Below are 22,661 nucleotides of genomic sequence, written 5' to 3'. Positions count from 1 at the left end.
CGGTTTATCTAGCTCAGCCGTAAGTAGTTTCTCTATCAGTCGCGCCGCTGTGTTCGTGGATTTAGGTGGAAGGAATTTCTTCTCTTCGTTGACGTTGTTGGTGTTCACTGTTTGGAATTAGTCAAGTTTCGGGAATCACCGTCGCTGCCATCAACATGTCGGTCCCAAGCGCTCTCATGAAGCAACCGCCCATTCAGTCTACGGCTGGGGCCGTCCCAGTTCGCAATGAGAAAGGTACGGTGCTGACACCCTCTTCCCAGTCGAATTTTAACCCCTTTCGGCCCCAGCAACCTCCAGACCTCTGGGACACACCACTCCAACCCCTCCAGCTCTTAAGATCTGGCTCCCAGATTCTTGGACCTTTCCACCCCCATCCCCTTGCATCCAATCTTGTTCCTGTGGCCTGCTTTCATATTCAGCAAGCACCTCTCTTAGCCTCCACAAATTCCTTAGACTTGTGTTACATATATATAATGTATATTACATATATTAAAATATTCGTTACTTAGGAAATTAAGTATATATCAGAATATATATGTTTAATACATGTATTCTAGAATATGATTTTGTTCTAATATATATAATGATTAGAATATAATATCACTAATTACATATAAATACTAGAATATATGTATTGTTAGTCTAATAATTACTAAGGAACTAAGTATATATAAATCTAATAATTAGGAACTTAAGTATATAGCAGAATATAGCAGAATATATACATAATATCAGACTAGATAGATAGATAGAGACTGCTTGTTGGCAGGGCTTTGTGCGGGATACGGTCCCTTTTTTGCTGTCCGTAGAAGTCTACTTATGCTGCCCAGGCTGGACTCGAACTCCTGGGGCTCAGGCTATCCTCCTGCCTCAGCCTCCCAAGTAGACGCCACCGTGTCTAGTCTCAACATGGCTTTTAAGAATTATCTTTTAATCCCTATACATCTAATTCATTCATCTTAACAGCTTATGAATTCCATTGTATAAAATAAAGTGTAATCCACAGTTTATTCCCTATTGAGGGGCAGGTGGTTGTCCGGTTGTTTAAAAAAGTGCTGCGGCCAGGCATGGTGTCTCCTGCCCGTAAACCCAGCACTTTGGGAGGCTGAGGCGGGCAGAACACCTGAGGTCAGGAGTTCGAGACCAGCCTGGTCAACATGGTGAAACCCCGTCTCTAATAAAAATATAAAAAATTAGCCATGTATGATGGTGGGTGCCTGTAATCCCAACTACTTAGGAATCTGAGACAGGAGAATTGCTTGAACCCGGGAGGTGGAGGTCGCAGTGAGCAGAGATCACACCATTGCCCTCCAGCCTGGGCCACAGTGTGAGACTCTGTGTCAAAAAAGGAAAAAAAAAAACAGTTCTGCATTTGTCATTCTGTAGCCAATACTAGCATTATTTAGTACCTGCTGCCAATTGCTCCTCAAAGTAAGTTGTAAGAACATAAGAATTTGTGGAGCACAGTGGCTCACACCTGTAATCCCAGCACTTTGGGAGGCTGAGGCAGGAGGCTCACTTGAGGCCAGGAGTTCAAGACCAGCTTGAGCAACATAGCAAGCCCCCCCCCATCTCTACAGAAAAAATTAAAAATTAAGGCCCAGCTTGGTGGCTCACGCCTGTAATCCCAGCACTTTGGGAGGCTGAGGCAGGTGGATCACCTGAGGTCAGGAGTTCAAGATTAGCCTGGCCAACATGGTGAAACCCTGTCTCTACTAAAAATACAAAAATTAGCCGGGTGTGATGGCACACGCCTGTAATTCCAGCTGCTTGGAAGGCTGAGACAGGAGAATCACTTGAACCTGGGAGGCAGAAGTTGCAATGAGCTAAGATCACGCCACTGCACTCCAGCCTGACCAACACAGCAAGACTCCATCTCAAAAAAGAAAAGAAGGAAAACAAACTTCGAGAACCTAAGAGCTTGGCCGGGCGCGGTGGCTCAAGCCTGTAATCCCAGCACTTTGGGAGGCCGAGGCGGGTGGATCACGAGGTCAGGAGATCGAGACTATCCTGGCTAACATGGTGAAACCCCGTCTCTACTAAAAATACAAAAAACTAGCTGGGCGTGGTGGCGGGCGCCTGTAGTCTCAGCTACTTGGGAGGCTGAGGCGGGAGAATGGCGTGAACCCGGGAGGCGGAGCTTGCAGTGAGCCAAGATCAGGCCACTGCACTCCAGCCTGGGAGACACAGCGAGACTCCGTCTCAAAAAAAAAAAAAAAAAAAAGAGAACCTAAGAGCTTTATTTCCCATATATTCATCATCTACAGACTTGGTTATACCAAATTTTTACATTTTTTGCCCAATCTGACAGGTGTTGAAATGGTATGTCATTATTCTAATTTGCATTCCCCTGATTACTAGTGATGCTGGGCTTTTTTGTTTTTTTTTTTTTTCACTCTTGTTGCCCAGGCTGGAGTGCAATGGCACCATCTCGGCTCACTGTAACCTCCTCCTCCCGGGTTCAAGCGATTCTCCTGCCTCAGCCTCCTGAGTAGCTGGGATTACAGGCATGGGCCACCATACCCAGCTGATTTTATATTTTTAGTACAGATGGGACTTCTCCATGTTGGTCAGTGTGGTCTCAAACTCCTGACCTCAGGTGATCCGCCCGCCTGGGCCTCACAAAGTGCTGGGGTTACAGGCGTGAGATTTATCAACTTGATCTTTTATAGTTTTAGCTTGTTTTTTGGTATATCGTTTAAAAAATAATCCTTCCCTGCACTGAGATCACAGATACTCGTATTGTAAAGGTTTTCTATCTTCTGAGTGTTTGTATATATTAAATTGAATTCAATACACACTTATACAAGACAGATTATAAGTTAGGAAGCTTACAGTCCAGTAAGGAGTGTAAATATTTAAGATATGTTTTTCATAGTTGGGTCTTTAATCCATCTGGAATCTTTGTGTCTGTAGTGGAAGTTAGAGGTCTAATTTTACTATATGGTTGGCCAGTTGTCCCTTCTCAGTTGACGGATTAGCCCAGCCATTCTCTACTGACTTTTAATGCCATTCCTATAGTATACTCAAGTTCTCATATAAGTTTGTTTTTCTTCTCTCTACTCTGTTCCATTGATCTCTGTGTACTTCCTGGGTCAGTGACATATCTGGTAAACTACGCCCCACCCCTCCTTCCCAGCCCCCATCAGTTTTATTCTTCTTCAGCATTGTCTTGGTGTTTTGGGGCCTCCTATTCTTCCATATGATTTTGGAATAAGCCTGGAGACAACTTTTAATGGAATTGCATTAAAATGATAGATTATACATTTATAGGTTAATTCAGGTGCAGTTGCCATCTTCTCATCCTTGAACATGAAATATTTCTCCGTTTATTTAGATCTTTTTTATCTTTCAATAAAATTATATATTTTTCCTCCTAAAATCCTTGTACATTGTTTGTTGGATTTATTCCTCAGTATCTTATAGATTACTTGTGACTGTTAATGGTATTTTAACACTGTATTCTCTCCAGCCTAGGCAACATAGCGAGACCCCAAAAAATACAATGCTCTACAAAAAAATAAAATTACCTGGGCAGTACCTGCCTGTAGTCCCAGCTACTGGGAGGCTGAAGAGGGAGGATCACTTTAGCCCAGGACATTGAGACTGCAGTGAGCTGTGATCATGCCACTGCACACCAGCCTGGGTAACAGAGTGAGACCCTTTCTCAAAAAGCAGAAAATATGTCAGGCATGGTGGCTCATGCCTGTAATCCCAGCACTTTGGGAGACCCTAGGCAAGAGGATCGCTTGAGTCCAGGAGTTCAAGACCAGCCTGGGCAACATAGTGAGACCTTGTCTATACAAAAAATTTTTTTAAATTAGACCTTCATGTTGTTGCCCGCCTGTAGTCCCAGCTACTTCAGAGTAGCTCAGAGGCTGAGGCAGGAGAACGGTTTGAGCCTAGGAGGTTGAGGCTGCAGTGAGCCATGATTGCGCCACTGCACTCCACCCTAGGCAACAGAGTGAGACCCTGTCTCAAGAAAATAAATAAAAATAAATAAAATTGTACTTTCTGATTATATGTCGCTAATGTACAGGTATGCTTATTTTTAGAAATAAGTTTTTTATCTAGCATTTTTTCTGAACTCTTAGCTTAATCTATTTGTTATCTTGTGTTTTCTACAAAGACAACCATATAATCTGCAAATTATGACAGTTTCTTCCTTTAACATCCTTATAACTTTTCCTTATTGCCCAAATTAGAACCATAATACAGTGCTGACTAGAAGGTGTGATAGGGACAACATTAGGATGCCCACTGGGTTTTTGTTTTTGTTTTTTGTTTTTTTGGGTTTTTTTTTTTTTTTTTTTTTTTTTTTTTTTGAGACAGAGTCTTGCCCTATCGCCCACGCTGGAGTGCCGTGGTGTGATCTCGGCTCACTGCAAGCTTCGCCTCCCAGGTTCATGCCATTCTTCTGCCTCAGCCTCCCGAGTAGCTGGGACTACAGGTGTGTGCCACCATGCCTGGCTAATTTTTCGTTTTTGTTTTTGTTTTTGTTTTTTTTTGAGACGGAGTCTCGCTGTGTCTCCCAGGCTGGAGTGCAGTGGCGTGATCTCGGCTCACTGCAAGCTCCGCCTCCCGGGTTCACGCCATTCTCCCGCCTCAGCCTCCCAAGTAGCTGAGACTACAGGTGCCCGCCACCACGCCCGGCTAGTTTTCTGTATTTTTAGTAGAGACGGGGTTTCACCATGTTAGCCAGGATAGTCTCGATCTCCTGACCTCGTGATCCACCCGCCTCGGCCTCCCAAAGTGCTGGGATTACAGGCTTGAGCCACCGCGCCCGGCCTGTTTTTGTTTTTTTGGAGACGGAGTCTTGCTCTGTCGCCCAGGCTGAAGTGCAGTGGTGCTGTCTCAGCTCACTGCAAGCTCCAGGTCCCGGGTTCGCGCCATTCTCCTGCCTCAGCCTCCCAAGTAGCTGGGACTACAGGCACCTACCACCACGCCGGGCTAATTGTTTTGTATTTTTAGTGGAGACGGGGTTTCACTGTGTTAGCCAGGATGGTCTCGATTTCCTGACCTTGTGATCCGCCCGCCTCGGCCTCCCAAAGCGCTGGGATTACAGGCGTAAGCCACCACGCCCAGCTGGATGCCCACTGATTTTTATAGAGAATGCTTCTGGCCAGTCGTGGTGGCTCACACCTGTAATCCCAGCACTTTAGGAGGCTGAGGCTGGCAGATCACCTCAGGTCAGGAGTTCAAGACCAGCCTGGCCTACATGGTGAAACCCTGTCTTTACTAAAAAATACACAAATTAGCCAGGCATATGGTGGGCGCCTGTAATTCCAGCTACTCAGGAGCCTGAGGCAGGGAGAATTGCTTGAACCCGGGGGACGGAGGTTGCAGTTTTGAGCCAAGATCGTGCCACTGCACTGCAGCCTGGGCAACAGAGCGAGACTTCATCTCAATAAATAAATAAATACATAAATACATAAATAGAATGGTTCTATTGTTTTATCATTAACTATAAAGTCTGCTGTATGTATTTTTTTTTAAATGTGACTTTAGGCCGGGCGCGGTGGCTCAAGCCTGTAATCCCAGCACTTTGGGAGGCCGAGGCGGGTGGATCACGAGGTCAGGAGATCGAGACTATCCTGGCTAACATGGTGAAACCCCGTCTCTACTAAAAATACAAAAAACTAGCCGGGTGTGGTGGCGGGCGCCTGTAGTCTCAGCTACTTGGGAGGCTGAGGCTGGAGAATGGCGTGAACCCGGGAGGCGGAGCTTGCAGTGAGCCGAGATCACGCCACTGCACTCCAGCCTGGGAGACACAGCGAGACTCCGTCTCAAAAAAAAAAAAAAAAAAAAAAAAAACTAAATGTGACTTTAAAAAATAGTAGGCTGGGAGAGATGGCTCACATTATCAATCCCAGCACTTTGGGAGACTGAGGCTGGAGGATCACTTGAGGCCAGGAGTTCAAGGCCAGCCTGGGCAACATAGCAAGACCCTTTCTCTACCTTTTAAAAAATAACAAATAAAAATGAAATTTACAAAAGTAAAAATAGTATATCGCTTCCCTCCCATTGTCTATATCTACATATATATTTTTGAGTTTTTTTTTGTTTGTTTTTAAAGACAGAGTCTTATTGTGTTGCCCAGGCTGGAGTGCAGCAGCATGATCTCAGCTCACTGCAGCCTCCACCTCCCAGGTTCAAGTGATTCTCCTGCCTCAGCCACCTGAGTAGCTGGGATTAACAAGTGTGTGCCACCATCCTGGCTAATTTTTTTTTTTTTTTTTTTTTTTTTTTTTGAGACAGAGTCTCACTCTGCTGCCCAGGCTGGAGTGCAGTGGCGCAATCTCAGCTCACTGCAAGCTCCGCCTCCTGGGTTTACGCCATTCTCCTGCCTCAGCCTCCCGAGTAGCTGGGACTACAGGCACCCGCCACGTCGCCTGGCTAGTTTTTTGTATTTTTTAGTAGAGACGGAGTTTCACCGTGTTAGCCAGGATGGTCTCAATCTCCTGACCTCGTGATCCGCCCATCTCGGCCTCCCAAAGTGCTGGGATTACAGGCTTGAGCCACCGCGCCCAGCCTAATTTTTGTATTTTTAGTAGAGACGGGGTTTCGCCATGTTGGCCTGGCTGGTCTCGAACTCGTAGCCTCAACTGATCTGCCCATCTTGGCTTTCCAAAGTGCTGGGATTACAAGCATGAGCCACTGTGCCCAGCTATATATATTTTTGTGTTTGACACAGGTTCTCACTGTATCACTCAGGCTGAAGTGAGTGCCTTGCTGTGGTCACGGCTCGCCACAGCCTTAACCTCCTGGACTCTAGTGATTCTCCCACCTCAGCCTCCCATGTAGCTTGGGACCACAGGCATACACCACCATGCCCAGCTAATTTTTTTATTTTTAGTAAAGACAAGGTCTAACTTTGTTGCCCAGGCTGGTCTCGAACTCCTGGGTTTAAGCAGTCCTCCTGCCTCAACCTTCCAAAATGCTGGGATTACAGGCATGAGCCACCGCACCTGGCCCCCTCATTAATTTTCTAAGGTTAAACTATTCTTGTAGTCTTGAGCTAAATTCTAATAAGTTGTGTTGGCTTAGGGGTTTTTTGTTTCGGGTTTTTTTTTTTTGGTAGTTTTTATATCGCTGGGATAAATTTGCTCTTATTTAATATTTTTGTATTTGTGTTTGTAAGTGAAATCCACCTAAAGTTTTCCTTTGAACTGTCCAATTTGGTTATCAAGGTTATACTCATAAAATAAGTTGGTTAGTTTTCACTGTCTCTCTTTGTTCACTAGAATTGTTTATATTTGTAGGCTGGGTGCTATGACTCACGCCTGTAATCCCAGCACTTTGGGAGGCCGAGGTGGGCGGATCTTGAGGTCAGGAGATGGAAACCATCCTGGCTAACACGATGAAACTCCATCTCTACTAAAAATACAAATAATTAGCTGGGCATGGTGTAGCGCATGCCTTTAGTCCGAGCTACTCAGGAGGCTGAGGCAGGAGAATTACTTGAACCCAGGAGGCGGAGGTTGCAGTGAGCCGAGATCATACCACTGCACTCCAGCCTAGGCGACAGAGTGAGACTCCGTCTCAAAAAAAAAAAAAAAAAAGAATTGTATTTATAACAGATTACCTACTCTTGCAGGTTTGATAACACATAAGGTAAAGGAAAAGAAGGTAGAAATAAGTAAGATTAGAATATTGAGTCATGTGGTAATATGTTATAAAGGCTGCCGTGGAAATCCCAGAGGGAACTACAAGAATGCCTGAGCAGCATTTTAGTTTTATGTTCCTGCAGAAATCATCCTTACTATGTGGTGGGCACTGTTACAAATAATTTGTTTAAGGGTATAGTTGAGGTGGGATGCCATGAATTTGTGATGGATGCAGTCTGCCTTTTTGCGGGGGACTTTTTTCTACTGTTTCACTGCCTGCCTTCCTCCACTTCATTGTACTCAAGGTAAGCCTCATTATCATCAGTGTTGGCTTTCACAAGGAGGCAGTCTCGTGACTTGGCCTTTGTAGGAAAACACTATTAGATGAATAGATGGTTGGGTAGTGGCTCTTTTCTTCTCCTGCTTAGACTCTTGTCTACTATGAATAAAGGGTTCTATTTGCAAAGGCCATAATGGGATGAAGCACATTGAGAAACAGGCTACTGAAACATAGTTATTTTTCTCACCCAGGTGAGATTTCAATGGAAAAAGTGAAGGTAAAGCGTTATGTGTCCGGAAAGAGGCCAGACTATGCCCCTATGGAGTCCTCAGATGAGGAAGATGAAGAATTTCAGTTCATTAAGAAAGCCAAAGAACAAGAAGCAGAGCCTGAGGAACAGGAGGAGGATTCATCTAGTGACCCCCGGCTACGGCGTTTACAGAACCGTATTAGTGAAGATGTGGAAGAGAGGTAATGTCTGTGATTGTGTTTTACTTGAACATGAACCTCTACAGCTTAATAATAATAGCTAATACTTGAATAGTACTGCCAAGTAGCTGACATTTGCTAATTGTTGTAATCCATACAATAGCTTTATGAAATAGGTGCTATTATCCCCATTTCACAAAAGAGGAAACTAAGAGCACAAAGGGGCTAAGAAAGTTACATGACCAAAGTTACAAAGTGGCAGCTTCAGAAAACAGCAGGTTACTTCTGGCCTAAAGGACCTACTCAACTCCTTACGGGAATAGAAAACACAGACCATTCGTTGGCTGTTGAGGGGAGTCTTTTTAGCACAAAGATGTTTTATAAACTTTGGTAAATTGATTTTATACATCTGCTTATTCTAAATGCTAATAAGGGGAAATGACACTGAAGCAGGAGAAAAGACCTCATAAAGGTCTCATTGTAGAAAGTCTCCCAGTGAGGGATTTTGTATGTTATATACTGATTGAGACATTACCTTAATAGAGCAGACCAGGGGTCCTGAACTTTCACCGTTCATAATTGTCCCAGGGGTTTTTTCACAGAGCTCCTGGGCCAAAACAGTTCTGTTTATTTTAGTTAGTAAGTAGTTAGAGCCAAGTAACTTAATAAGTATTTATGTCCTAATAACTTTGCCACTTGAAAATTACAGTGCCCATGGCCGGGCGCAGTGGCTCACACCTGTAATCGTAGCACTTTGGGAGGCCGAGGCAGGTGGATCACGAGGTCAGGAGTTCAAGACCAGCCTGGCCAACTTGGTGAAACCCCATCTCAACTAAAAATACAAAAAAATTAGCCAGGCATGGCAGTGGGCACCTGTAATCCCAGCTACTTTGGGAGACTGAGGCAGAGAATTGCTTGAACTTGGCAGGCGGAGGTTGCAGTGAGCCGAGATCATGCCACTGCACTCCAGCCTGAGTGACAGAGTGAGACTCCGTCTCAAAAAAGAAAAAAGAAAAAATAAATAAAATTACAGTGCCCATGGGGAAAAAAACACTTTTATTCATTCTCACATAACCACAGTTACTAGTGGAATTTGTGTGCCTATTGGACACTGACAGCCTTGCAGACCTTGGAATCAGCACTGTCACTTTTTCATGTCTTGTTTTATATTGATATTCACACTGTACTTTTTACCACAGCAGCCACCAAAACCCAATTTCACGAAGATACGATATTCTCAAAAGGAATGTAATATGACTTAATGTTGAAACTGAATTACCTTGAGCTATTGAAAATATCCCAATGCAGGCCACGCTCGGTGGCTCACGCCTGTAATCCCAGCACTTTGGGAGGCCAAGGCAGGCGATCACCTGAGGTCAGGAGTTCAAGACTAGCCTGGCCAACATGACGAAACCCCCTCTCTAGTAAAAATACAAAAATTAGCCGGGTGTGGTGGTGCACGCCTGTAATCCCAGCTACTCAAGAGGCTGAGGCAGGGAGAATCGCTTGAACCTGGGAGGGGGAGGTTGTGGTGAGCCGAGATCACGCCATTGCTCTCCAGCCTGGGTAACAGAGTGAGATTCTGTCTCAAAAAAAAATCCCAATGCATCCCTATGAGTTTGCTGGCTTGCTGTGGTGCCTTAGGATGCCTCAACATACGTTTAGTATTTCAGGCCAAACTTGGCTATTTGCTCTGATATCCTAGTCTAGTTCCTTTAATCTGCACCTCAGTTTCCCCCACCTCAATACTTTAATATTGGATGGACATGGTGGCTCACATCTGTAATCCCAGCACTTTGAGAGGCTAAGGCGGGCAGATTGCCTAAGTCCAGGAGTTGAAGACCAGCCTGGGCAACATGGTAAAACCCCGTCTCTACAAAAAATACAAAAATTAGTCATGTGTGCTGGCATGCCTATAGTCCCAGCTACTCAGGAGGCTGAGGTGGGAGGATCACTTGAGCCTGGGAGGCAGAGGTTGCAGTGAGCCAAGATCGCACCACTGCACTGCAGCCTGGGTGACAGAGCAAGACCCTGCCTCAAAAAAAAAGACTTCAGTATTAATGAAGGCAAACATAATGTACTGTGTGGCTGTGGAAATGCGGTTGATGCTAGTTCATTTTTATGACATTGGTGTTACATTTGGAGATACTGTTTATCAGATTGGCTCGACATCGGAAAATAGTGGAACCTGAAGTGGTAGGAGAGAGTGACTCAGAAGTAGAAGGAGATGCTTGGCGCATGGAACGAGAAGATAGCAGTGAAGAAGAGGAAGAGGAGATTGATGATGAGGTATGATAAAGGAACATGGGAAGTTTTTTTCTGGATATAAGAAAAAGTTGACGCCTGTGCTCATTTGTTGAAGCCTTAAAAACATGAGATCACTGCTTTTGGCAGGACTCTGATCATGTTCCTTGTTTGTTGGGATAGGACTAAAAATAGAATGGTACTAAGTTGTATTTTTTTACATTTGAATTTGTTGGGTTTGATGAGACTAAAACAAAAAGCCATAGGCCATTTGACTGACCGGCTTACATATATGACTTCACAGGAAATAGAACGGCGGCGTGGCATGATGCGTCAGCGAGCACAGGAGAGAAAAAATGAAGAGATGGAAGTCATGGAAGTGGAAGATGAGGGACGTTCTGGAGAGGAGTCAGAATCAGAGTCTGAGTATGAAGAGTACACAGACAGTGAAGATGAGATGGAGCCTCGCCTTAAGCCAGTCTTCATTCGAAAGTAAGTATCTCACGAGCCAGATCTGAATCCACTTAATTACCACTTTCCAGGCGTGGAAACAAAAGTCTGTTTTCTGTTGTGCTATTCTGAAATCTAAGCACTGAGTGAAAGTGCTTTTGCTAGTGCTGTAGCCTTGCCAGACGAGCTGCTGAGGAGTATCTTGGTGTTAGCAGAGAACCTGAGTTTGTTTTCACATCTCTTTTTTTCAGTTATAGAGCATATATCTGTCCAAGGCCTTTTTTTTTTCTTTCTTTCTTTCTGAGACGGAGTGTTGCTCTTGTTGCCCAGGCTGGAGTGCAATGGCGTCATGTCTGCTCACCACAACCTCCAACTCCCGATTTCAAGCGATTCACCTGCCTCAGCCTCCCTAGTAGCTGGGATTACAGGCATGCACCACAACGTCTGGCTAATTTTGTATTTTTAGTATAGAGGGGGTTTCACCATGTTGGTCAGGCTGGTCTCGAACTCCTGACCTCAGGTGATCCGCCCTCCTCAGCCTCCCAAAGTGCTGGGATTACAGGCATGAGCCCCCGCGCCCAGCCAAGGCCATATATTTTTAAACACAAAATTAAACTCAACAAGCAGATTCCTATTCCTTTCTTGATGGCTAGAAATCCTCCTACTTACAGGCCAGCAGGTTCTTTGCTGTCCAGGCAGTTCTCAAAGATGAACATGATTTTAGTGCTCCAAAGACCTGGGATGATGGCTGGGCACAGTGGCTCATGCCTGTAATTCCAGCACTTTGGGAGGCTGAGGCAGGTGGATCACGAGGTCAGGAGTTCAAGACCAGCCTGGCCAAGATGGTGAAACCCCATCTCTACTAAAAATACAAAGAAATTAACCAGGTGTGGTGGCAGGCGCCTGTAATCCCAGCTACTCGGGAGGCTGAGGCAAAGAATTGCTTGAACCCAGGAGGCAGAGGTTGCAGTGAGCTGAGATCACACCACTGCACAGGAGACAGAGTGAGACTCCATCTCAAAAAAAAAAAAAAAAAGACCTGGGATGACTCAACGTTTTTTGCTCTTTGAAAATAATAGAGCCAAAGAGTTTGGTTTCGTCTCATTTGGATGGGACTAGGTCTAGGGGAACAAAGCACTCCACTCTAAGGACTTTAGGCAATTAACAGGACCTCTGTGATGCAGGAAGGACCGAGTGACAGTTCAAGAACGTGAAGCTGAAGCATTGAAACAGAAGGAGCTGGAGCAGGAAGCAAAACGCCTGGCAGAGGAGAGGCGCAAGTACACACTCAAGGTACTGGGGAGTTGGCCGGGCGCGGTGGCTCAAGCCTGTAATCCCAGCACTTTGGGAGGCTGAGGCGGGTGGATCACGAGGTCAGGAGATCGAGACTATCCTGGCTAACACGGTGAAACCCCGTCTCTACTAAAAATACAAAAAAAAAAACTAGCCGGGCGTGGTGGCGGGCGCCTGTAGTCTCAGCTACTCGGGAGGCTGAGGCGGGAGAATGGCATGAACCCGGGAGGCGGAGCTTGCAGTGAGCCGAGATCACGCCACTGCACTCCAGCCTGGGAGACACAGCGAGACTCCGTCTCAAAAAAAAAAAAAAAAAAGGTACTGGGGAGTGGTTCCAAGGATTGAGTACAAGAAAATAGTGTAATCAGGTTTGTCTGAGGAGAGTAAGGAAGTCCAAGCCGAATTGTTCTCCCTATCCAGATTGTCGAAGAGGAAACCAAGAAAGAGCTGGAAGAGAACAAGCGATCCTTGGCTGCACTGGATGCACTCAATACTGATGATGAAAATGACGAGGAGGAATATGAGGCATGGAAAGTTCGGGAGCTAAAAAGAATCAAGAGGGACAGAGAAGATCGAGAAGCGTGAGTAAAAAGATGAGCCTAGAGTTAATGCTGCTAGTGGAACAGGTTTCTAGTAGGATAGCTCTGAGACTCATTACCTACTGTGAGTTCCATTCTGGCCATCTTCAGAGTTCTTGCTGCTGGGTGAGTTTCCTATAATTGGAATGTGAGTTTCACTTGTTACAGTGAAATCAGGGAAGAGAAACACACTTTGTCGATGTGTGTCCATAATAGAGTGCCAGCCAGTGCTCCCTTTAGTTTCCTAGTAGACACAAAAATTAGTAACTGTTAGCAGTTATCTCTTACTGTGTACAACCCAACCCACAATTGAGTGACTTGAAAAAACAATTACTTTTCACAATTTTGGAGGTTGGCTGAACAGTTCCTCTACTGATTTCACGTGGGCTCACTTATGTTGTTGTATCCAGCTAGACAGTTGACTGGGCTAGAAACTTAAAAGGGCTTCACTCACATGTCTAGTAGTAGGTGGTGGCTATCAGTTAGGATGCCTCACTTATCCTTCATTGGGTTAGACTGCCTTCCTTACATAGTAGTCTCGGTACCATTCTAAGAGGGCAAGGTCTTCTGACACTTAGGTTCCAGAACTCATACATCAATCCTGCCACATATTGGTCAAAGCAAGTCACAAGGCCGACCTAGCTTTAAGCAGGTGGAGAAACAGACTCCACCTCTGGATAGGAGAAGCAGCAAAGTCATACTTTTTGAAAAGGGGCATGCATACTGTGAGGGGAAGCATTTGTGGCACTTAAGTAACCTACACTATGTTAGAGCAGAATCTTTTTTTTTTTTTTTTTGAGATGGAGTTTTGCTTTTCACTCAGGCTAGAGTGAAGTGTCACAATCTCAGCTCACTGTGGCCTCCGCCTCCTGGGTTCAAGCGATTCTCCTGCCTCAGCCTCCCAAGTAGCTGGGATTACAGGCATGTGCCACCACACCTGGCTAATTTTTGTATTTTTAGTAGAGACAGGGTTTCACCATGTTGGTCAGGCTGGTCTCGAACTCATGACCTCAGGTTATCCACCTGCCTCGGCCTCTCAAAGTGCTTGGATTACGGCGTGAGCCACCACGCCCGGCCCAAGCAGAATCATTTCTGAGCTGCATCACTCATTCCTATAAATTATTAGGTATAAGAGGGTAATCCCGGATTACAAAGGAAACCATCAATAGATAACTCTAGGCTGGGCGTGGTGGCTCACGCCGTAATCCGAGCACTTTGGGAGGCTGAGGCAGGCGAATCACTTTAGGCTGGGAGTTCGAGACCAGCCTGGCCAACATGGTGAAAACCTCTCTCTACTAAAATACAAAAATTAGCCGGGTGTGGTGGTGTTTGCATGTTATTCCCGGCTACTTGGAAGGTGGAGGCAAGAGAATCGCTTGAACCCAGGAGGCAGAGGTTGCAGTGAGCTGAGATAGCGCCACTGCACTCCAGCCTGGGTGACAGAGTGACACTCTTATCTGGAAAAAAGAAAAAAAGAAAACTTGCCTCAATATGAGCTACACACAATAAATAGATAACTCCATCCTCAGCCTGTAGTTTCTTTTTTTTTTTTTTTTTTTTTTTGAGACGGAGTCTCACTCTGTCGCCCAAGCTGGAGTGCAGTGGCGCAATCTTGGCCTCCACCCCCTGGGGGTCAAGCAGTTCTGCCTCAGCCTTCCAAGTAGCTGGGACTACAGGCATATGCCACCACACAGCTAATTTTTGTATTTTTAATAGAGGCGTGGTTTCACCATGTTGGCCAGGCTGGCCTTGAACTCCTGACCTCAGGTGATCCACCCACCTCGGCCTCCCAACGTGCTGGGAATACAGGCATGAGCCACCACGCCTGGCCCTCAGCCTGTAGTTTCTAAGGTTTTTATCCTGGACCTGAAGGAGTAGGAGTCCAAGTGCCCTTTAAAATTGTACACAAGGCTGGGCATGGTGGCTCATGCCTATAATCCCAACAATTTAGGAGGCCGAGGTGGGCAGATCACAAGGTCAGGAGTTTGACACCAGCCTGTCCAATATGGTGAAACCCCGTCTGTACTAAAAATACAAAAATTAGCCAGGCATGGTGGTACACGCCTGTAAATCCCAGCTACTCAGGAGGCTGAAGCAGGAGAATCGCCTGAACCTGGGAGGCAGAGGTTGCAGTGAGCCGAGATTGTGCCACTGCATTCCAGCCTGGGCAACAGAATGAGATTCCATCTCAAAAAAATAAAAAATAAAATAAAATTGTACACAAAATTATGTGTGTATATGCATTTTTTTGGAGAAAAGGGATATCACCCCCTCTCTCCCCAACACTGGCTAAAAAGTTACTGCAATCTGGCCGGGCGCAGTGGCTCACGCCTGTAATCCCAGCACTTTGGGAGGCACAGGTGGGCGGATCATGAGGTCAGGAGATCAAGACCATCCTAGTGAACACAGTGAAACCCTGTCTCTACTAAAAATACAAAAAGATTAGCCGGGTGTGGTAGCAGGCGCCTGTAGTCCCAGCTACTTGGGAGGCTGAGGCAGGAGAATGGCGTGAACCCGGGAGGCGGAGCTTGCAGTGAGCCAAGATGGCGCCACTGCACTCCAGCCTGGGCAACAGAGCAAGACTCCGTCACCAAAAAAAAAAAAAAAAAAAAAGTTACTGCAATCTAATTAATGATGGTAATCTTTGGTTTGTGACATGCAAGCACCTATATGATTATGATACACTTACATAAAGGAATACCAGCAAAGCCTTGGACAGTTATTTTAAATTCACTGATTTTTTTTTTTTTTTTTAAGCTAAGAAGACCTTTTAGGGAAAGAGAATTCGTAATGTTGCAAAACCCAGCAATAATAGTATGTCTGAATGTCAAAAGAGCTAGAATCAACTTCTGGAAGTTGGCAATACCTAGTCTGGCAAACATAATGAAGACTAACTCACCCTTTTGTTTATTGAGCTCTTGATCTTGATTCCTAATAGGCAATGACTAGAATTAAAGAAGGTGACTAATACTTGAAATAACATGGGACTGTTATTTTTGATAATTTGGTCTTTCTAAAGCTGTAACAGTACCAATAAATTGTTTTGCTCCCTGGACAGGCTTGAGAAGGAGAAAGCAGAAATTGAACGCATGCGAAACCTGACTGAGGAAGAGAGGAGAGCTGAACTTCGGGCAAATGGCAAAGTCATTACCAACAAAGCCGTTAAGGGCAAATATAAGTTCTTACAGAAGTATTATCACCGGGGTGCCTTCTTCATGGTAAGAAGTGAAAAGAGAGTCAGAAAATTGGGCAGTAGGAATAACTCAGAAACTTTGAATTCTTTTTTCTCTTCAAGAATGTTCTGGAATGTTATTTCCACTTGCCAATGGTCAGCTTTCTCATTTGTTTTTTCCTTCTGAACAATATAAACTCAGAGAAAAGCATCAGCAATTGGATTATAGAAGTAGCATCAACTGTTCTCTCTTTTGGCTCCAACTCTCAAAAAGAGGAAATGATGCAATAGCCTTTTTTTGTTTGTTTGTTTTGAGAGACGGAGTCTTGCTGTCACCCAGGCTGGGGTACGGTAGTGCGATTATAATTCACTGCAACCTTGACCTCCTGGGCTCAAGGGATACACCTGCTTCAGCCTCCAGAGTAGCTGGGACTATAAACATGCACAACCATGCCTGGCACTTTTTTTTTTTTTGCTATTTTTTAAAATTTTTCGTAGAGACCAGGTCTCACTATGTTGCCCAGGCTAGTCTTAGCCTTCTGACCTCAAGCAATCCTTCCACCTCAGCCTCCCAAAGTATTAGGAATACAGGCATGAGCCATTGTCCTCAGCCTTAGATAAATTGATGAAATGAAATAGAGAAGTGATCTGTATAGATAGGGGACGAATTAGGTCCTCCACTTTGTGAAAACCAAACTCTGCAAATAGCTTTACATTAATTCACTTTTGTGTGGTAGAAAGTTCACTTCATTCTGAACTGACAGTACCCAAGAGTAACTAAACAAAAGAATGGTTTATTCTGTAACCATTAGGTGGAGGGCCATCATCTTTGTTTTTCATATAAAGACTTAAGATCAAAATAGCAATCTGTTAATCCTGTATGGTTTATTATAATTTCCTAGTGTTAAAGCAGTTTGTACCAAAAACTAGACTAGCTTTTTCAAGTGCTGTGTGGCAAATTCTAAATATCCCCACTGCAACTGAATTCCTGCCTTTCACTGGAGATGCTGTTAAAACTTCAGTGGTAGCTTCCCTACCACCCTCCAAAATCAGTTTCAGGTCTATCTGATTAGCAGGAACTGTCTGCTTACGTAGTTTTCCAGCAGATGTGGCTTTCTATTCAGTGGAGATTATGAATTCTTGTACTGCTTCGGTCATAAAGTTTCTTTGCTTAAGCAATTCACGGCTTTAATAATTAAGCTTCTTAGAGAAGCAGTTCATTGCTAGTTAAGATACATGAGAAAAGTGTATGTGAAAGTCCTTTGGTGGGCCGGGTACATTAGCTAATGCCTGTAATCTTAACATTTTGAGAGGCCAAGGCCGGCAGATCACTTGAGCCCAGGAGTTCAGCCTGGGCAATGTGGCAAAACCCCATCTCTACAAAAAATACAAAAATTAGCCAGGCGTGGTGGTGCATGCCTATAGTGCCACCTATCGAGGGGCTGAGGTGGAAGGATTGCTTCAGCCCGGGAGGTTGAGGCTGCAGTCATCTGTGATCGTGCCACTGCACTGCAGCCTGGGTGGCTGACCAAGACTTTGTCTCAAAAGAAATTTTTTTTAAAAGTCTTTCTTAAACAAGATAGTGGTATTTTTAATTCCTTCAGCATATGGGTTTATAAATCTGTATCACAGCATTGTAATATTACTATCACTCAGGCTAGAGTACAGTGGTGCAGTCATGGCTCACTACTGCCTCATTCTCCTGGGCTCAAGCAATCCTCCTGCCTCAGCCTCCTGAGTAGTTGGGACTACAGGTGTGTGCCACCACACCTAATTATTTTTTTTTATTTTGTACAGATGGGGTTTTGCTATGTAGCCCAGGCTGGTTTCAAACTCCTGAGCTCAAACTATCCTCCCACCTTGGCCTCCCAAAGTGCTGGGATTACAGGCAAGAGCAACTGGATCCAGCCTTACTAATGTTGTTTATTTCATTGAGTAGGTAACCTTTAGTGCATATACTATGCAAAGGTTAACTGTTTAGCACTGTTAGCGAGAATACATAATCACTGTAACAAAAGTAAGAGTAAAGTACTATAGGAGTTCTGACGAGAGAGATATTATATTTGGTAGAAGATTGAAAGGGGGCCGGGCGTGGTGGCTCACGCCTGTAATCCCAGCACTTTGGGAGGCCGACGTGGGCGGATCACAAGGTCAGGAGATCGAGACCATGGTGAAACCCCGTCTCTACTAAAAATAGAAAAAATTAGCCGGGCGCAGGGGCGGGCGCCTGTAGTCCCAGCTACTCGGGAGGCTGAGGCAGGGAGAATGGCGTGAACCCGGGAGGCGGAGCTTGCAGTGAGCCGAGATTGCGCCACTGCACTCCAGCCTGGGCGACAGAGCGAGACTCCGTCTCAAAAAAAAAAAAAAAAAAAAAGAAGATTGAAAGGGTTGACATAAAGGTTGTAACATTTAAGCATTTAAAATGTATAGTTTTTTTTGTTTTTTGGTTTTTTGTCACCTAGGCTTGAGTGCAGTGGCGTGATTTCAGCTCACTGCAACCTCCACCTCCTGGGTTCAAGCAGTTCTCCTGCCTCAGTGCCCCAAGTAGCTGGGAATACAGGCGTGTACCACCACACCCCGCTAGTTTTTGTATTTTTAGTAGAGACGGGGTTTCTCCATGTTGGCCAGGCTGGTCTTGAACTCCTGACCTTAGGTGATCTGCCCACCTCAGTGTCCCAAAGTGCTGGGATTACAGGCGTAAGCTACTGTGCCCGGCCAAGATGTATAGACTTTTTGACATTCAGTGCTGGGAAGACATTCCAGGTGGAGACCAGCAGGAGTGGAGGCAGAAAGCATCAGCTGTGAAGGGAAGTGGCAAAGAGAACTGAAAAGGTGGATTAAGGCTGTATAATATTTGGCCTTGATTACTACACAGAGGAGTTGTATTCATTTATTTATTTATTTTTGAGATGAAATCTCACTCTGTCGCCCAGGCTGGAGTGCAGTGGTGCGATGTCAGCTCACTGCAACCTCCACCTCCTGGGTTCAAGCGATTCTCCTGCCCCAGCCTCCTGTGTAGCTGGGATTACAGGTGTGCGCCACCAGGTCTAGTATTTTGTATTTTTAGTAGAGACAGAGTTTCACCATGTTGGTCAGGCTGGTCTTGAACTCGTGACCTCGTGATCCACCTGCCTTGGCCTCCCAAAGCGCTGGGATTACAGGCATGAGCCACTGCGCCCAGCCTAGGAGTTGCGTTCATTTAATAGAGAACCACTGAAGTTTTTTGGGCCAGGCAAAGATTATGAGTTACAGTTTAGAAACATCAGTGCAATGACAGTATGTAAGACTGATAGTAGGGAAAACTAATAACCCAGGTGATAAGAGTTTGTAAGATGTGGCAACTGATCGAATGCACACTTATTCAGTTTTGAATCTAGGTAATCAAAGAGTATGCTGGTCCTACTAACAGAAAAGTAAAAGAGAGGAGGTTGATGTGGAAAGGTTAGGTATTAATAAATGGTTTTCACTTTAGACATGAGTTTCAAGTCCCAATAAAATATCCAACTTATGATATATGAAAGCCAGTAGAAAATCCAGGATTGGAGATTTGAGAGGCCTATGCAGAGTTGAAGTCACATGAGTAAACTAACACACTGAGTGCAGAGAGAATAAGCCAACCCTCAAGACACATCTACACTCAAGGAGAAAATGAGGCATAGTTGCATGTGCCTGTAGTCCCAGCTACTCAGGAGGCTAAGGTGAGAGCATCGCTTGATGCTGGGAGGTCAAGGCTGCAGTGAGCAGTGATGACACCACTGCACTCTAGCCTGGACATCAGAATGAGACCCTGCCTCAGGGAAAAAAAAAAAAGAGAGAAAGACAATACAACAAAGGAAAAAGAATATCATCTTGGCTGGGCGTGGTGGCTCATGCCTGTAATCCCAGCACTTTGAGAGGCCAAGTCGGGCAGATCACAAGGTCAGGGTATCGAGACCATCTGGGCTAACACGGTGAAACCCCGTCTCTACTAAAAATACAAAAAATTAGCTGGGTGTGGTGGCATGGACCTGTAGTCTCAGCTACTCAGGAGGCCAAGGCAGGAGAATTGCTTGAACCCGGGAGGCGGAGGTTGCAGTAAGCCAAGACTGCACCAGTGCACTCCAGCCTGGGCAACAGGCCGAGAATCTGTCTTAGGAAAAAAAAAAAAAAAAAAAAAAAACAATATCGTCTCTTCAGTTAGATGTAAGCTCTTGAAGAAAGGCTCAATACCCTCTGCTTTCTTTGTATCCCTCATTGTAGAGTTTAATAAATTTGTGGTTTGAATATATAGGAAATAAAACCACAAGATTGATAAGATTTTTTTTATACAGGATGAGGATGAAGAAGTATACAAGAGAGATTTCAGCGCTCCTACCCTGGAGGATCATTTCAATAAAACCATTCTTCCTAAGGTCATGCAGGTATGGGGAACTTTAATAACATGACAGAGAAAAGTAATGTATTGATAGCTGAGGCATGGTTTGTTTGGTGGTGTAACTTATGATCCGTCCTTCCCTCAGGTCAAGAACTTTGGACGCTCAGGTCGCACCAAATACACTCACCTTGTGGATCAAGATACCACCTCCTTTGACTCAGCTTGGGGCCAAGAGAGTGCCCAGAACACAAAGTTCTTCAAACAAAAGGCAGCTGGGGTACGCGATGTATTTGAGCGGCCATCTGCCAAGAAGCGGAAAACTACCTAGGGTCCAGCTGCATGTTCTTCCAACTGTGGAACACAAGGGGAAGTCTCAGCATCTGGTCCCTGATTTGTTTTTTTCATTATTTCCTTGGCCCCTGTATCCAGCTATTGGACCTACTGCTATACTTGTGATACTGGGTAGCCCAGACTTTGAAGGTGCTTTGTGAGGTTTGGACTCATGCTGAGAAACCCACAGGAAAGCACTGTCCAGGTAGGATTAGAGGCTTCCCACTTAAGACTATTTCTGAGAAATCTTAGGTTTTATCACTACTATGGTTTCCCATATTTACTTGGGACTGTTCTGAGTTTCTTTTTCCAGCCCTTAGCTTGGGTTAGAAAAGTGGGCATGTAACTGAACAATGCATTACTTCTACCTTAGGTTTAGGAGTAATATACTAGGAAATCTAAGCTTATGGAAACATGTTTTCCATTTTTGCTTGGAGTCCATTTTTCTATGTGTACATACTTTTTTATCCACGTATGTGTGCATGTCAAGAAATAAAAGAATCACACAACAAGGAGATTTTTAGCATGATACTGGAAATAAATTGTCCAGGCTGACAAGTATTAATTGCCTATTGAAGTAAAAGATAACAGAATTGTCAGGCAGAAGGTGTTTCACATTTTGATAATTCCCTTTGATGTCAGAAACAAGCTCAGGTACTAGCTGGGCTTTAGGTTGCATCTGGATTTATTCCATGAGCAAATACAGATGTGTTTGAGAAGACCAAGGCCTTTCACATCCTTTAAATGTCCCACTGGAAGAATCAAATAGTTTAGTGTCGTATGATAAAAATGAATGGAAATAATTACTATGAGGTGGTAAATACATAAAGATGAACATAGGTACAAGTCACTGTTGTGTGGGATACAATCTAAAAATTATCCTAGAGTCAGAATGAGGGTAAGGCCTTCAAATTCTTTTGGTGAAATGTCTGTAACTGCCATTTGAGTGTCCATACAGCAGACTCAGGGGCCGTTATAGGTTTTTTTTTTTTTTGGTTTTTTGTTTTGTTTTGTTTTGTTTTTAAAGAGACAGCTCTCACCCAGGCTGGAGTACCTCAGCCTCCTGAGTAGCTGGGACTACAGGCGCCCGCCACCACGCCCGGCTAATTTTTGTATTTTCAGTAGAGACAGAGTTTCACCGTGTTAGCCAAGATGGTCTCGATCTCCTGACCTCGTGATCCGCCCACCTCGGCCTCCCAAAGTGCTGGGATTATAGGCATGAGCCACCATGCCTGGCCGGGGCTGTTAGTTTTATAGTTGAGGAAACTAGTTCAACAAGTGTGACTTGGTCCAAGCTGATTAACTTTTTTTTTTTTTTGAGACGTTCAAGCTGATTAACTTTTTTTTTTTTTTTTGAGACGGATTTTCACTCTTGTTGCCTAGTCTGGAGTGTAGTGGCGCAATCTCTGCTCACTGCAACCTCCACCTCCTGGGTTCAAGAGATTCTCCTGCCTCAGCCTCCCGAGAAGCTGGAATTACAGACATCCACCACCACCACTATGCCCAGCTAATTTTTTTTTTGTATTTTTAGTAGAGCTGGGGTTTCACCATTTTGGCCAGGCTGGTCTCAAAACTCCTAACCTCAGGTGATCCACCCGCCTCGGCCTCCCAGAGTGCTGGGATTACAGGCGTGAGCCACCACACCTGGCCCTGATTAACCTTTAAAGTAAAATTACCTTCTCTCTAGGATAGGAAATGGCAGGTAGAATGTATTATGGCTCAGAATTTGAATACCAATCAATTTTTGTTTTGAGACAGTCTTGCTCTGTCACCCAGGCTGGAGTGCAGTAGCACCATCTCAGCTCACTGCAGCCTCAACTCCCAGGCTCAAGCAAATCCATCTCAGCCTCCAGAGGAGCTGGGACCATAGGTGGGCACATGCCACTATGCCTGGCTTTTTTTTTTTTTTAATTTTAGTAGAGAC

At 44.8% G+C, this 22,661-nt stretch overlaps 1 protein-coding gene across 1 annotated transcript; it reads left to right on the top strand.

The window, feature by feature from the left end:
* Positions 1-61: 61 nt before the first annotated feature.
* Positions 62-21,244, top strand: MFAP1 (microfibril associated protein 1). Its single transcript, NM_001266342.1, is given in 9 exon segments — positions 62-234; positions 8,139-8,358; positions 10,476-10,605; positions 10,865-11,052; positions 12,195-12,303; positions 12,724-12,884; positions 15,940-16,099; positions 20,364-20,453; positions 20,553-21,244. Coding segments are annotated over 9 exon segments (1,320 nt in total). The 5' UTR covers positions 62-155; the 3' UTR covers positions 20,736-21,244.
* Positions 21,245-22,661: the final 1,417 nt, after the last annotated feature.

The sequence above is a fragment of the Macaca mulatta genome, chromosome 7 (genome assembly GCF_049350105.2).
Source record: "Macaca mulatta isolate MMU2019108-1 chromosome 7, T2T-MMU8v2.0, whole genome shotgun sequence".
In the NCBI taxonomy this organism is placed as follows: Eukaryota; Metazoa; Chordata; class Mammalia; order Primates; family Cercopithecidae; genus Macaca; species Macaca mulatta.
This window is presented reverse-complemented; position numbering and strand designations above follow the sequence as displayed.